The 15,940-nt window shown below is 38.4% G+C and overlaps 1 protein-coding gene across 3 annotated transcripts in view; it reads right to left on the bottom strand.

The window, feature by feature from the left end:
• The window catches only part of pcgf5b (polycomb group ring finger 5b), a 29,695-nt gene extending 14,493 nt beyond the window's left edge, over positions 1 to 15,202 (bottom strand). The window contains exons 1-7 of one of the 3 annotated variants that reach the window (XM_067610838.1): positions 14,942 to 15,202; positions 8,851 to 9,680; positions 7,623 to 7,719; positions 7,202 to 7,257; positions 2,212 to 2,271; positions 1,003 to 1,187; positions 629 to 727 (exon numbers count right to left, since the gene is read on the bottom strand). In XM_067610838.1, the coding sequence (XP_067466939.1) occupies positions 629 to 727; positions 1,003 to 1,187; positions 2,212 to 2,271; positions 7,202 to 7,257; positions 7,623 to 7,719; positions 8,851 to 8,965 (612 nt within the window). In that variant the 5' untranslated portion in view covers positions 8,966 to 9,680; positions 14,942 to 15,202. Of the gene's footprint in view, positions 1 to 628; positions 728 to 1,002; positions 1,191 to 2,211; positions 2,272 to 7,201; positions 7,258 to 7,622; positions 7,720 to 8,850; positions 9,681 to 14,703; positions 14,780 to 14,941 lie in introns of those variants that run through there. The other 2 variants (XM_067610836.1, XM_067610837.1) reach the window with 2 other exon arrangements.
• Between the last annotated feature and the right edge of the window lie 738 nt (positions 15,203 to 15,940).

Here is a 15,940-nt window from a genome sequence, read left to right on the forward strand (position 1 = left end):
GTTTAAGTTTTGCCTTTAAGGAAAGGTTCACAATTTTTCAAATGTGTCTTAAAACAGCAGTCAGGTGTCCGTATGAACAGTGAAAGAGGTTTTCCTCGCTGTAATCATTCCTCCTGTTCATACTGGATATTAAAAGATCTTCAAATGTGCTTCCAATAGAAGTCAAAAATCCACAGTGTGTCCACACAGTCATTTAAAAGTTGATATGAAGCTTATATGAGGCTTCATCAGTCTGAGTTAGTCATATCAAGTGGATATCTGACACATTTACAGTCTTTTTTAGCATCAAATTCCCTCTTTGTGTTTCCTCGGACAGTGTTTCCCTGTTGAGCTGCAGGTGGAAGTTTAGTAACAAAAAGAACGTTGAAAGATATCTTCTTGATTTGACTCATTTGGACGCTGAGGCTTCATATTAGCTTCAGATAAACTTTTAAATACATGTTTGCACAGAAGGAGGACTGTGGATTTTGTACCCCATCACTTCCGTTGTAAGTGCATTATAAAGGGATCTTCTAATGGTCAGTATGAACAGGAGGAATGATTACAGTAAGAAAAACTGACTGTTGTTTTAAGACTGACTTTAACAGGACTGCAGTTTCTGAACCGGAGGATATAATCTGTCCCTTACCTCATAAGAGCTGGGCAGTTTGAGTTTAAGACTGAGAAACTTCTTAATTGTTCCCACGGTGACTCTACTGGAGCAGCGGATGAACCTCTTCATCAAATCCTAATTGGATGAGAGACATACTCTGTTAAACTCTAATATGATGAGAGAGACATAACTGCAACTAAACTAATAATGCAGCCAAAACACAATCAAACCCACAAACCTTTAAAAGCAAATCGATAGCCTTGTTAACAACTCTGGCCCCAAAAACATTTCCTCAATAAAGTTTTTCCTCTCACAAATGAAAAACTTAACATTTCCCAGTTTTTTTTAAAGTGCTTCACATCTCTTGATAAAATCGAACAAACATAAGTTATTATTAAACACAAATATACCGTGACAGTGCTCTCCCCCGACTGTCCCGTGTTGCGTAGGCAGTCAAGACAAATGGCTATCTGAGGGTCACTTCTGTGGTAGTCGTCGTCACCTTCGCCGTCACCTTCGCCATCACCGCCGCCGCCGCCGCCCCCACCGTCACCTCCAACATCAGGCAGCCCGACCCTCTGAAATCTCAGGTTTTCTGCTGTGGTTTGAAACAAACGTACGACATTATTGAGTGATGTATCTGTTTTGCTGAAGCTTTACAGTAATAGAAGGTGGAACAAACCTCCAAATATCTATTAAGATCTATCGTACCTCTTTTATATCCAAGATTTAAATAGAAAAATAGAGTTTATCAATTAAGACAAATAGTGATAAGTCAGTTGACAGAAAATTAATCAGCCACTATTTTGATAAAAGGAAAAAAAATTAGTTGGTTTCAGCTTCTCAAGTGTGAAGACTTGATGCTTTTCTTCATCATTCATAACAGTAAATTGAATATTTTTGGATATTCGACTGTTGATCAGACAAAATAAGTCGTCACCTTTGACTCTGGGGAAATTATTTTGAAGCCAAAATGATTAATCGATTAAACCGAGAATTGATATTGAAAATAATCGTTAGTTGCGGCGCTACTATTAAAATATCAAAATGTTGTCATACTGATATGATTCCACTGAAATTATTATTTTGAATTATTTCCCTCTACAAAGAGCAGTATAAGCTCTGTTTGCACCTGAAAAGCTTTTGTGAGATGTATGATGTGTTCACGGGAAATTCCCCGATATCATCTCTGCCCCAGATACAAATGATCTGGGTCTGAATTCGATGACTTATCACATTCTGATGAATCAAAAGTATCAAAAACATCCCTTTTCTACTGTATCGATTTCACTTCTGCCTTCTCTTTTATTGACAGGAAGGAGACAAGAAACTGTGAATAAGAAGTAGACCATAAACCAGAAGCAGACTACTAAAAAATTCAGTTTTAATAGGAATAGTAAGAGTAGTTATCAGGGGATCTACCGCCTCCCCAAAAATGGTGTGTAATGTACACAAGTTAGTTTTTCTGTCGGTTTTAAATGTGGCGGATTTACAATTTCTGCTATTAGTATGTCACACAGGATGTCTTTAGATAATAACAGTTTACAACAAAGGTGCTACAAACTTTAAAATACAGATCATAGTACTCATATTAAAGGTCTGTATGATGGACAGCTTACCTTGGCCATTTTCTTTGGGTTGGTTCTTCTTCCAGAATTCGAGTTCCTGCTGTTCCTCTTCTAGTTCACACAGAAAAATCAGACAAAAAGAGGACAATGTCAACAAACAGGACACTGAGAGGAGATATTTTATATTTTAAAGACTTGCTTAAAGATTGTGTTACACTGTTAACTATGACAAGAAACAGATTTATAGACTAAATTCATCTACAATCCACTGAGAGTTCGAAGAGATTAGATTAGAAAACGAGGCTCCTTTAGATCGTCCTCTAGATGTCAGCTAAAGAAATATCAGTATGTTATCTGACATTTTAGCTTCTCTCAAGCTAAATTTACACAATTAACTGCATTTTTTTTTGTGAACAGGTGAGCGAATCCAGCTTTCTGAATGATCAGATGCTCTGCATGTGGAGAGCACTGGTAGTTGTGGTAATGCTAGGAGAGAGTGAGCAGATCTGTTTAAACAGACACAGTTTGGAAATGACAACTGGATTTACTGAAGAGTCAATGTGTACACTGCCTTTTAAACAAGAGTGACACCTGTCACCGTGGTAACTGTACACAACAAAAATGGTAACAGCTGTAGCCTCAAAATGCTTAGAAGACACAAAAATGACAGAAGACAATGCAGACAGAAATGAGACTAAAATGTCACTGATGAAAACTAAAGACTAAAACAGAATTACGTGTCAAAATTTACACTGTATTCAAAGAAATCAATTCTCTTAATGAAATTCAGTGTCTAATTTAAGTTTTTTTGCGGTATAATGGGAAATTTGGTAAGGTTTATGCTAAATTGATGCATACAAGCTCCTTTACAACCATTACAAAAGGCTCATCACGTGGGCTAAAGTAAGCATTATATCGAGGCAACAGGCAGCCCTGCTTTAACTGATTTACAAGCTGGGTAATGTATTATCTAATATGAGCCACCTGCTCTAATCTAAAACAGATAAAACACTGTCTAGATACCCAGGAGCACGGTTGATATCACAAATAGCAACCTGTTTTGCTCTATAATACAACCTACCAAAGCATGTTTTTGTTGTACTTGTCACGTCGAATCTGTCGGGGTGCTTCAGTGATGTTTTACTTTAAGAAACTAGAAAAAATATCCACATTTGAGGCATTTATCTTATTCTATGTGACTTATGATGATATAGCAGGCAGTAGTTTAATGCCAAATGCCGCTTTGACAAGACCGTTCTGTTTGGGTCGCTTATTCTAACCAGTCAGTCAAACTGCAGTTAAGTTGTTCAGGTTCCTGTTGATGTGCATGAACAGTATTAGATTTGTTCTGCACTTAAAGTATGTTTGTAGCCTCTAGGAACAATCAACAAGAAAAATACCAAACAGGGTGAAGCAATAGTTAAGTAGAGAAAAAACACAACACTTCTCCTCACAATAACACGAAAATCCATAAAGCAGAATTCATATGAGGCTGATTTTTTTTAAAACCACTTGGCCGAGCAGCAAAAGCCCCCACAAAAATATATGATGTTTGTTCCATCATGCGGCTGCCACAGGGCTCTGTCAGCTGAGGTGAAGTTATGAAGTCATAAAATTATAGTGCCATCACAGCTTTAGTTAGACATGTTGGCTTCTCATTGGCCTCGCTGCAAGGAGAAAGGTTGTACGTCTTCATCTCGTTTTTAAACTCTTGGGCTTCCTTCTCTCTAAAAGTGATATGGCATTGATAAATGGATACCTTACTGATCTCAATGGGAGCTCCCTTCCATCTTAAAAAGATCTATTAGACTGCAGAGCAGCACCACAGCAGCTGGTAGGGATTTGTCTTGTTCGCAAACACTTCAGCTCGGTGTATGCTGCATATGACTTTGAAGCCAGGTCTATCACTTGAAGGCCGTTGGGTCTGATTAATCACTGGATCCAACACTCATTGTATTTTATGCACATATTGTAAACAGTCAAACTGGCAAACTCCTTGACCTGATTGTGTGTTACTGTTTTGAATATGAAGCAAGGTGAGCTCAGCAAAGTCGTTAAGTTTACAGTACATTCCTCGGTCAACGCTGAAGACCAAGGGTGACAGAGCTTTCGCTGTTGGGGCTCTCAAGACTTACTTCTGCCGTGTAGCTTTTGCTTAATTATTTATCTGTTACTTATTTTGTTATTTTTACCTGTTACTTTTAATTGTTTTATGTGTTATTTTTTTGTGGGCTGTGATTTTATATTTTATTGTTTTCCTGCTTTTTTTTATTTGTCCTTGTTTGTGAAGCACTTTGTAGCAGTTGTTTTGAAAAGTTCTATCTAACTATAAAGGGAGGAATCGCTGTCTGTCTGTATGTATGTGTGTCCTGTGATTTTCTTGACAACTGTTCATCTGATTGAATTCAAACTTGGCAGGTGTATTGATGAGGACCCAAGGACGTGCAGTGTCAAGTGTGAAGTTGTTTGGATGAGAAAGATATAAAATACCTCATAAACAATGTTGCGTCTGCTTCTTTACTGCCCGTAGAGTCAACGAGCAGAAATGCGGACAGCGCCACTCCACCATTGCAATGCACATTGTGGTCGGAGGAGGGATTACATCCATAGTGATAGGAAATACCATAGAGAATCAATTGAAAAGTTCAAAGAGTTAAGCTCTACTATTCCTGCTGCTCATGCAAATGTACATTCAAGACATAGTGCAGGATGTCTGAGGCACGTTTTGAATGAGCACTATAGTTTATCCAATCGACTTCAGATTGAAATTGTAGTGTACTCCTGATAGCCTGCATGTGATGCGTTTAGGGAACACTGGTAAATTGTACCGTCTGCCGATAGCCTGCATTTGAAGCATTTAAGGAACATCTGTAAATTATAGCTTCGACCGATAATCTGCATGTGAGGCGTTTAGGGAACACGGATAAATTGTAGCATCTACCAATAGTCTGTGTGAGAGGTGTTTAAGGGACGGGCACTGTTCTCTAGGTATTGAGAAACTGGCCCATTCCCAACAGGCACATTTTGAACGGGCACTGCACTAGTACAAATAAAGTTATGGTTAATATATTATTGTAATGGTACAGTGCAGGTCCTGCCTTTTTATGGAAGTTGTAATGGCCCTAAAAATGCCCTTTTGCATGAATATTAAAGTCCCCCTCCACACAAAAGTGTATTTTACTTATACTACAGTTGAATGTTTGAGAAATCTGAGTTTAAGATATATGCAAACAAGCAGGATTTTGTGATTTCACAGCTAACTGGAAGCTAATAATGGTCCAATATGAGGCTTGCACAAGTGTGACGTGGACACGTGAAGCCTCCAGTGCACATACACTGAGAATGGAATTTACAGTGAAGAACCAGACATCTTGTGTCCAACAGTTAAACTTTTGAATGTACAACATTTTCATATTCATAGACTCTGTTTTTCTTTCAAATAGGGAGAAGGAGTAGTGTAATTTTAAGATTTTTTTATGAGGTAACTGAACTTGAGAAACCCAGACATAACTTATTATGCTAAGTGGGTATTTTTATGTCTTCAAACATGCCTGGAGGTGATCTTTAAACATATTCATGAAGACAGAATTAGACCGCAAAGAGAAATGTGCTGACTCCGTTATGTCACTTGGAGAAAATGATTGCTAGGTTGCTGTTAAGAGGTTGGTAGGATGGTTGCTGGGTTAAAGTTATTGTTAAGGCGTTGGTAGTAAGTTACTATGTGCTATGGGCGGTATTAAGGCATTGCGAGGTCGTTGCTAGGGAGTTCAAGTTGGTTGCTATGGTTGCTAAATGATCGTGTTCTTGTTGAGGGTGTCGTCAAGTGCATGCTACGGGGTTCTTGGTCATTTTAACAGTGTTGCCAAGTAGTTTATAAGATGTGGTGATTGATGGGGTGTTACTGGGTGGTTACTACAGTGTTTTAATGAACTTTATATAACAGATTGCTGCCAAACAACACAGCTCACATCTCCTCAGTGAGTCACATGTATCAATGAATCATATGTGTATGTAGCAGGAAAAATTCTTGGAGGTTTAGTTGGACCGAACTACCCAGAAGGAGAAAGAGGAAGTTAGCAATTTATTATTGAACTGTGGAGTGTCATAAGAACACTGTAAGAAAACTGATTATGAATGTATTTGACTGGATTATTTCAGAATTTTTGCCTACATGGCATTAATGAAGATTTATATTTGTCTTATATTTTCTGACACTTTATGTATGAAATTTTTATCCTGACGATAGCATTTTTAATACGTTAATTTTTTATTGGGTTTTCAGCTCTGGACACACAACATCACAAGCACACACACAACAATACAACACTGAGCAAATACAACAAAAACAGTTGTCTAGGGCAACTCAGACATATATATATATATATATATATATATACACATTCTCTTTTCCAGTTTTTTCATATCCTAACATGTTCAGCATCATGTTTCATGTAAATGATCCACTTTTCCCAGCTCTATTTCCTTTAACTCCTAGCAGGTAGGTCAACTTGAATAGATATCCCTGACAATCTCAAACTATTGCTCTTTACCCGGAGGATCAGCTTTACACCAATTTCTTGTTATATTAAATATTTTTTGCTGGCTATAAGCAGATTTTTTGCCAGATATCTATGTCTTCTTTCTCATCTATCTCATCACAGTTGTTTGGAATAACATATCCCATAATGTCTTTAGTTTTTAGTGCAGCTCCAGAAAACGTGAGTACAGTTGGCCTCCAGGTCACCACAGAGCCTGATTACATGTTTCAATGGTTTCCCTTGTTCGTGTAAAATTTGATGCCCCCCCTTTGTGTTAAACTGTGTGAACTTGTGTGACGTCACAACACTGTTATAGTGTGTGTATGCTGAAGAAAGGCCATCTGTGCATCGTAATAAATTATTTCTCTGTCTTGTGATAAATTATGTGATTGGAGTGCTGTCATTTACTTAATTATTTTTCCTACCTCCCATGAAAAGTAACATAATTAAACACGGACTGCAAACTGAGGAGACAGATTGATGAACCCATCTGGCAAACTTACTTTCTCTGAGCCCGGGCACCAGCTTGAAAATGATCTCCTCCAGGGTGTTGTCCAATCTGGGAATAGAGAGAGAGAGAGAGAGAGAAGAGTGTGAGAGGGGAGGCGGAGGGAGAGAAAGACGAGGAGGAGGTGAGGAGGATGTTACATGGGTGGCGAGGAAGGGGGAATATAAGGAATGAAAGGAGAGAGAGAGAGCAGGGGGAAGAAAAGCAAAGAAAGGAAGTCAAGTAGGAATAAAAAGATCTTAGAAAAGGGGAGATGTGACAAAGAGGAAAATGAGAGAGTTTGTGAGGAAGGAAGAAAACAGGATGAGTATTAAGTATTAAGATGAGATGATCAAAGAGTAGAGGGAAGATAAAAAGCAACAGGTCAAATAAAGTCAAATAAAAGAGGAGGTGAGAGTAGATAAAGTACATCTTACCTGAGCATCTCCAGCGGGTTGGTCTCATGGACCTGAATGCCACATTTCGGACAGTCATTACTCTCCTCAAAGTGCTGCACGATACAGCTCTTACAGACTGCAGAGGAAACAACATTAACATGTTTTACTAAGGTCAAAATTAGTATCTCCAATTGCAACACTTCGTTAAGACAGTTTGACGTCATGTTTAAGTCCTTTAAAGAAAAGCAAGAAAGGCACAGCTGAGAACTGCAAGCGACTTAACTTGTTAGCTCGCTCATTAGCAGGTTACAGCAGCTAACTTATTAAAATCTTGTTAAGTCACTTGCTGCTAGGTGAGCTTGCTAGGTCACAAGCTAATTGCCTTGCAAATTAGTTAGCAAACAGAACAGGAAATCCTGTTAAACTTCCCATTATTTAGACTTGTGATGGTTACCCCTGTTTTTAGTCTTGAAGTGACACCATATAAAAAGGTTTTTCCCACTCAGCTGTTCACAATAATAATATTCTGAACAATATAATGTGCTTTAGCTTTAGGCATTAGCTTAAATTAGGCATTAAATCTAACTAGCTCATTTTCATGAGTGGATGATGATGATTTTATTCAGTGCACTGTGGGACACATTTCAGATGAAGTCAAACCATCTTCATGCACCTTTGTTATTTATTTTCACCCCTTTAAATGAGTGTAAACCTGGTGCAGGTCAGCTTAAAGGACAGGTTCACAATTTTTCAAGTCTGTTTTAAAACAACAGTCAGGTGACCAAATGAACGAAATATGTTTTTCTTGCTGTAAACGATCCCTTCATAATGCACTTATAGTGATGGGGGACAAAATGTATTTAAAAGTTTATCTGAAGCTAATATGAAGCTTCAGCGTCCAAATGAGTCAAATCAAGTAGATATCTTTCAACGTTACAGTCTTTTTAGTGCCAAAGTTCCTCTTTTTGTTACTATACTTCCACCTGCAGCTCAACAGGGAAACACTGTCCGAGGAAACACAAAGAGGGAATTTGATGCTATAAAAAGACTGTAAATGTGGCAAATATCCACTTTTTTGGACTCCATCATTTACATTGATAGCACATTTGAAGGATCTTTTAATATCCAGTATGAACAGGAGGAATGATTACAGCAAGGAAAACCTCTTTCACTGTTCATATGGACACCTGACTGTTGTTTTAAAACTTAAAAAATTGTGGACCCATCCTTTAAATCACAAAGGATGTGTGTTAGTCGTTCCACTTACAGGTATGCAGGCACTCAGTGACTGTGGTCGGTTTAATCAGGTAACCTCGACACAGGTAACAGGTGATGAAATGGTTGAAGTCTTTCACCATGTGCTTCCTTCCCGTGGCGGCCATGTTTGGAGTGTTTTAATGGCACTGCAGCAAGACACTGACCAGGAGCGAGAGGTACCGTTATGAAGCTGAAGGGAAACGTCGCCTTCTAGCTTTAGAAGAGTCAGACGTCCATTCACAACAATGAGGAATGGAAATGTTTACAGTTACAGGCAAATATTGCCAGCTAGATTTTATTTACCAGTAGGATGATTTTTTTTTTTAAGTTGTTTTGGACGTAAAGGTTTGGAAACTTCACCAACACTGGCTAATGTTAGTCCAGGCCGGTGCATACAAGTCTTCACAAGCCACAATTTATGAGAGAGATGAGAGATCCTACTGTGTGAAATCCTGCTCCATCCTTGACTTCAAAGTATTTTATAGTCAGTTTTGCTTTAGGAACATCTCCCTCTCAGATCTTATTCCATCTTCACTTTAGTCCCATTTAAATCAAAAAGACACTCCAGTGTGTACAAATCCTGCTTCAAACAAACACCTTGGTAAAAGTCCAAGAATTCCCAGAAAGTATGATGGGTTTCTTCCCTCCCTGTTTCAGCCACAGAGCCATTTTTAATCCATGAGGGGGTCAAAGCTCAGCTGATGACCCCAAAGACTTCTGCGTAGTCGTCCTCATCCCGGTCTGTTCGTTCGTCATTATGGTGCTGCTGCTGTTGACGTCTTCATTCCTCTAGTTTGCACTTGACCGTCTGATGACCTTTTAACCTCAGGCTGAAGTCACCTAGAGAGAATAAAACACATGTAAAGAAAAAAACTTGCAACTACACACATATATACACAAACATACAAAAAAAGGAAAGTGAGAAGCTGACGGCTGCTAACAAACATCCTCTAAAAATCAAATCAAACTGTATTATATCAATTATATCAGACAAAGAAGTCAAATAAATGTGTCTAAAACATAAGATTATTTAGTGCTTTACAAGCAAGCATGAAAACCAAAGCAGGCAACACACAATTAGAGCTGCAACTAACGATTATTTTCATTATTAATTAATCTGTCCATTATTTTGTCAATATATCAATTAGTTGTTTGGTCCATAAAACGTTCCAGATGAGGTCTTCAAATTTCTTGTTCTGTCCCGACCAACAGTCTACAACACAAATATATACAATTAATTTAATAGTTGGCAACTAATCGTTTAATTAACTAATCATTGCAGCTCTACAAACAATAAAAAGAAAAGGACAAATAAAGATATCTCACAAAAGCTGCATGATTTATGGAAACACAGAATGCAGCATAAAGACTTTAAAGACCCTCTGATTAGCCTGACAGCTGAATAATACTGACAAAATTAAATATCATCACACCTTTTCCACTGAAATACCTCTAGCGAGGATGTGGTTGTTTCTGAAGAACGACTGTATTCTTGAGAAACTCAGCCACAAGTTCAAATAGTTGTGTCACTGACATGTCTTTCAACACCAGGAAAAGACAATATTTCCAACCACCAGAGGCTCCAAGCTGTGTGAACTGGCTCACAGTTACTTTAAAGGTCAGTGATAAAACTTGGATAAAAGCCAGAAGCTTATTAACGTGACCTTACTGACTTTCTGAACTCTTGAGTATTTACAAAGTTTCAAACGGTGGATTTAATAACCTTTCAGTGCCATTTAAAAGCGTCACCATACAGTCACCTCGGACAGCTTTACCCTCCATTTAATCAAACACAAATTAACCAGCGTCCAAACTCCTCGGCTGAGCAGCGTCCAGTCCACTGATGGACTCAGCGGGTGGAGGGTTAAGTGCTTTGTTCAACAGAAACTGAGAAGTACTTATTGAAGAAAGGGAGAGAACTTTTTCCCAGAACCATCACCCTTCCTGGACATGAGCCAACATCTCTAACCCATTCAAAAACAGCACTGGTTTTGTACCCATAGCAGCTACTTTTGTCCTCATTTTACTTGTTTTATGGCTTTTATTTGCTCTCGGCCTGTTGTGAAGCTGTATTTAAAAGTTTATCTGAAGTTAATATGAAGCTTGAGTCAAATCAAGTAGATATCTTTCAATGTTAAAGTCTTTTTAGTGCCAAAATCCCTCTTTTTGTTACTATACTTCCACCGCAGCTCAACAGGGAAACACTGTCTGATGCTAAAAAGACTGTAGATATCCACTTGATATGACTAATTCAGACTGCTGAAGCCTCATATAAGCTTCAGATACACTTAAACTTTAACTAGTTTTGAGGTTCTAACAACATCGTGATACTTTTGTTCCTGCTTTAGAGGGACAATAGTCATTATTTGCACAACCACAAGAAGCTTTATGTCAGTAAAATGCAAACAAAGGTCGTTTTAGGTCTTTGGATAAATGGCCGATGTTGTTGTTTTTCTAGGGAAGGACAGTCTCTTATTATGACCTTTGAACACGTTAGAGATGTCACCACATGCCGTGATTTTATGATTCTGGAGAATAAAGACTAAAACTTTTTTTTAAATAAGGTTCAGGGTGTGCGCAATCATAAAGTTGACACATATACAGTCATTTTACTTGTTTTATAGCTGTATTCCAGGTTCAAGGTCCGACCTTCATTTTAATTGTCATTATAAAATGCAGGTTTACACGATGAAATTCAGTTGTAGACGCCTCCACAGTACAAAATGTATTTACAAATATTAAAATATTTTAAATTAGAATGGAATTAAACTGTCAATTTGGCAATTAAGTAAATATATTTACCAGGAATACACAGTTACATACACATTATATATAACCACCTGTTTCTACATATGTGCACAATAAACATAATATGTGAGTTATAGTGCAAAATAACTTGAGGTAATAGTGGGAGTGTTTCTTTCTACTGTTTCTTTTTCCCCTTTAGCATATTTTTTAGTTTTCTCTCTCCTACCTGTTTTGTTGTGAAGTATTTTATAGCCCAGTAATTAGTGTGATTGTAATTAACTAACAGTGACCCCAACATCCACCACGACAGGACTGTTGCAGTTCTGACCTACATGCATCCGTCTCTGGATTACCATGACTATGAATAGCTAAACTCTCCAACTTGCCCCCATTTCATCCCCAGTTTGATGGATCTAAATGACTTTTTGGTTTCCCTTGCTTCAAATATAGATACTGGGCTGAATATTAAGTCTTATAGTGGCTGCTACCAGCCCACTAGGTAGTTTCATACAACCCTTTTGTAAACCATTTATTTTAATGGGATGTTTTCAGTGCTGCTGTTACAGTAAATGAAGTGAGCAGGCCAGCAAATGTTCCTGGATATGGGATCAGTCACTGATCTCAGGTCTGATTCATTCTCTTAGTAAACACTCAGCGGTCTGTCTATTACTTGATAACAGGCTACCATCAAATACTAATCATCATGCAAATTACTATAATAACAATTACAGAATAAACTGTTTGTTCAGCGGGCAGGTTGCATTTATTTTACCTCATCTAACGTCTCATATGAGTTTGACACTTCTTACTGTGATGATTGCTATAAATCAACCTGATCTGCAATTAATGTCAGAGTTTAAATGAGTCATTCTGAGTTTTGGTGGGTTTACCTGACACATAATTTACTCATATAATAAATGATAGAAGGATATGGCAATATAAGATTGTTTCACACAGAAACAACACAGTGAAGTAGTCTCAACAGTATGTGAAACAAGGTGTATATAAATCATAGAAATAAGGTTATTGGTACTATTGTTTGTAGTGTTGTATGTATAGTATGTTGAGAAATAGCAGATTAAAATACCATATAGAATTTGATGGTTACTATAAATTAAATTTAGATAAAAATGGAAATTATTATGTCTGACATCTCCTGTAGAACTTTCTTTAGATTTTGAGATCTGAAAGCAATTAATACAACATGTTGGCTGGAAAGAATCCGACTTGTTGAAGTTATATTCTGATATGTTTTAAATAACAACATTTTTGCTGTAATAGAGCATAAGTTTACATGAACAAAATGCTTTATTACATGTTGCTTGTTATATGTTGGTTGTATGTTGCTGTTACGACACATAAATAAAGTTTATATCGAAAACGTTTTACTCACTAAAAGTTTTAAAGACTATGTCAATTTTATATAAAATAATGTAATTACAAGTAAAAATGTCTTAGAGATTTTTAATTTTTGTACATATATATATTTGGGGCAAATATGCACTTTAAATTGTAACATTGTGCCAAATCTCCAACAAAACTTTACTTGTAATAATCAGACTTATTGAAGTAATGTGATGTTTTAAAATAACATCAAATTGTGCCATCAAAGATTGTAACATAAAAACATTGTGCCAGACGATGAACAAACTGTTACTTTATCACAAGTCTGATCCTGCTGAGACTCAAAGCTGCACAATCTGGCAAATTATTTCTAATGTTATAATAGAAAATATCAAGGAACTTTTCATCTGTGTATGGATCTGACTTTGAATCAAAATGCACTGCGATAGACGACCATGTGCCAAACTTTTTTTTTTTATGTGAAGAATTTATTTAATTCCTGACTTTGCAACTAAATGAATCACCTGTTCTTCAGCCCATAATAAAACTTATATTTAAATCAGTCAAAATGCTTTTTTAGATAATTTGCCGACTAACAACAGATAAACAAGCAAACGCAGGAGACTGACAACATAAACTTTTGGCTTTTTGGTAACGAGATGCCCTGCAGCTATGAGTACCATGATGAGACTTCTGCAGGATTTCTGTATGGTTATATTATTATACGTCATTATGAGGTCATTATTTTGACAGACAGCAATCTTCATTAGCCTATTAGATACTAAGTCATAATACTGACTTTCTATGTCACGTTTATGATATGAGAGAAATTACTGAACTTTTTACTAATGAGCAGGAGAGCGATGATGTCATTTTAGAGTCCATATTTGTAGTTTAATTCTAGTGGATCACATTATGAGTTGAACCAATTCACCTGCTGTTTATGCTACTAACTTATTATAGATCCCAACATAAATATCATATAAGAAAATACTGTTGCGGTGACTTTTAATTAGGGTTGCACTTTATTCTCATTTGCAGCTTCCATCATTTTGAAATTACGTCATAGAAAGTGTGTGTGTCTGTGTGTGTGTGTGTGTGTGTGTGTGTGTGTGTGTGTGTGTGTGTGTGTTGACGTGCTGTGGTGTGTCAGTCAGGTGTGTTGAACACATGCAGAGGTGGATTTTAGGCAGCTTACTCACTGCAGAAACAAACTACAGACAGAGGAAACTGTGTGCTTCGCCCCAGACTCCTGCTTCATTCAGCGTGGGTCGCTTTTTGCTAGAAAAATCTCAAGTGCGCAGCTCAGAAATCCCCCTCAGTGTCCGTCAATGAGGCGCGCGCACAACACACACACACACACACACACACACACACACACACACTTACACACGCTCGCACACACACACGCGTGTTATTTATTCACACAGAGCAGATCTGCTTATCTCATCGTTAAGGCGCGTCACGGTCTACGTCACCTGTGTCAAAACAACATCAATGGACGACACACACACGCACATTACAGAGACACACACACACACCGATAGCCTATATAATACATACAAACGCTCGTGTACGCACACGCGCGCGGGCTATATACGCGCATGTCGCATCTCGTTACTGTACTGTATACCAATCTATCTACACACACGCGCGCGCGCACGCAGCACGTATCGACAGTAAAAGTTGCAGAGCTTCATGTCACGGCCTTTTAACGACACGAAAGAGAAGCGCGCCGCACGAGGGTTATTTACCGTTTGCGTGAACATACCGTAATCCCGCATGTGAGTGTGCACGGCGACGCACTTTGCGTTTCGGGAGAGAGAGAGAGGAGGAGGAGGAGGAGGGTAGAGAGAGAGAGAGAGAGAGAGACAGGGAGAGGGAGAGAGAGAGAGAGAGGAGGTCCAGCCAGCAGCGTCAAAGTTTGGCTGTAACGTAACGCGACCGACGTCGGCTGATGAATTCGCCATCCGCGCAGAATTAATAAGAAATAAAAACACATTCCTCACCTCCGTCCACACTTTCCCTCTGCCCCCGGACTTATGGATGCCGCGGCTGGGCAGGAATGTCCACCATGACACTGCCGGGTCCTCCCGTTCAGTCTGCTCCGCGTACTGGGAGAGGAGAGAACACGGAACTGGTCGGCTCGAATCTGCCCCAGTCCGCCCAGCAGGCAGGCAGGCAGGCAGGCAGGCAGGCAGCAGAGAGCAGCGGTGGGCGGGGAGCCACCAGGCAGGCAGGCAGGGCTCGGAAACTGAAAGCGGTTGTGTAACTGAGTGACTATTGGCCCACAACACACACACACACACACACACATACACTCACACACACACATATACACTCACACACACACACACAGAGCGCCGTGTCTGCTGTGTGTAGTGATGAACAGGGATGAAGCGGAGGCACCGCAACTCAGTTTATTCAGCTGCTCAGGCTGAATGACTGATGTTACTGCAGAGTTTGGGCTCGTTTATTCACTTCCAAGCAACATTTTAATACAAAATACAACCAGATTAAGTATTAGACAGTCTGGATTTAAACTAAAACTAAATATTACAGAGGCTACAACATATAGAATGAGAAGCAGTCTAGACCAGAACTGAATTTCTCATGCATATACAAATACATATACATATATATATATATATATATATATATATATATATATATATATATATATATGTATGTATGTGTATATATATATATATGTATATATAAAATATGAGTCAGCAGGGAACAAACACACATCTGTATGTTAGTGACAGATCAATACTATTTTATTTATATTGCGTCAAATCATAACAGAAGTTATCTCAGGGCACTTTTCACATAGAGCAGGTTTAGACCGGACTCTTTATTTTACAGAGACCTGACATTCCTCCATGAGCAACACTTGGTGACAGCAGCAAGGAAAAACTCCCCTTTAATGGGGAAAAAACGTCAAGCAGAACCAGGATCTAGGTGGGCGGCCATCTGCCTGGACTGGTTGGGTTGAGAGAGAAAGA

This window comes from Thunnus thynnus, chromosome 14 (genome assembly GCF_963924715.1).
Source record: "Thunnus thynnus chromosome 14, fThuThy2.1, whole genome shotgun sequence".
NCBI classification, from domain to species: domain Eukaryota; kingdom Metazoa; phylum Chordata; class Actinopteri; order Scombriformes; family Scombridae; genus Thunnus; species Thunnus thynnus.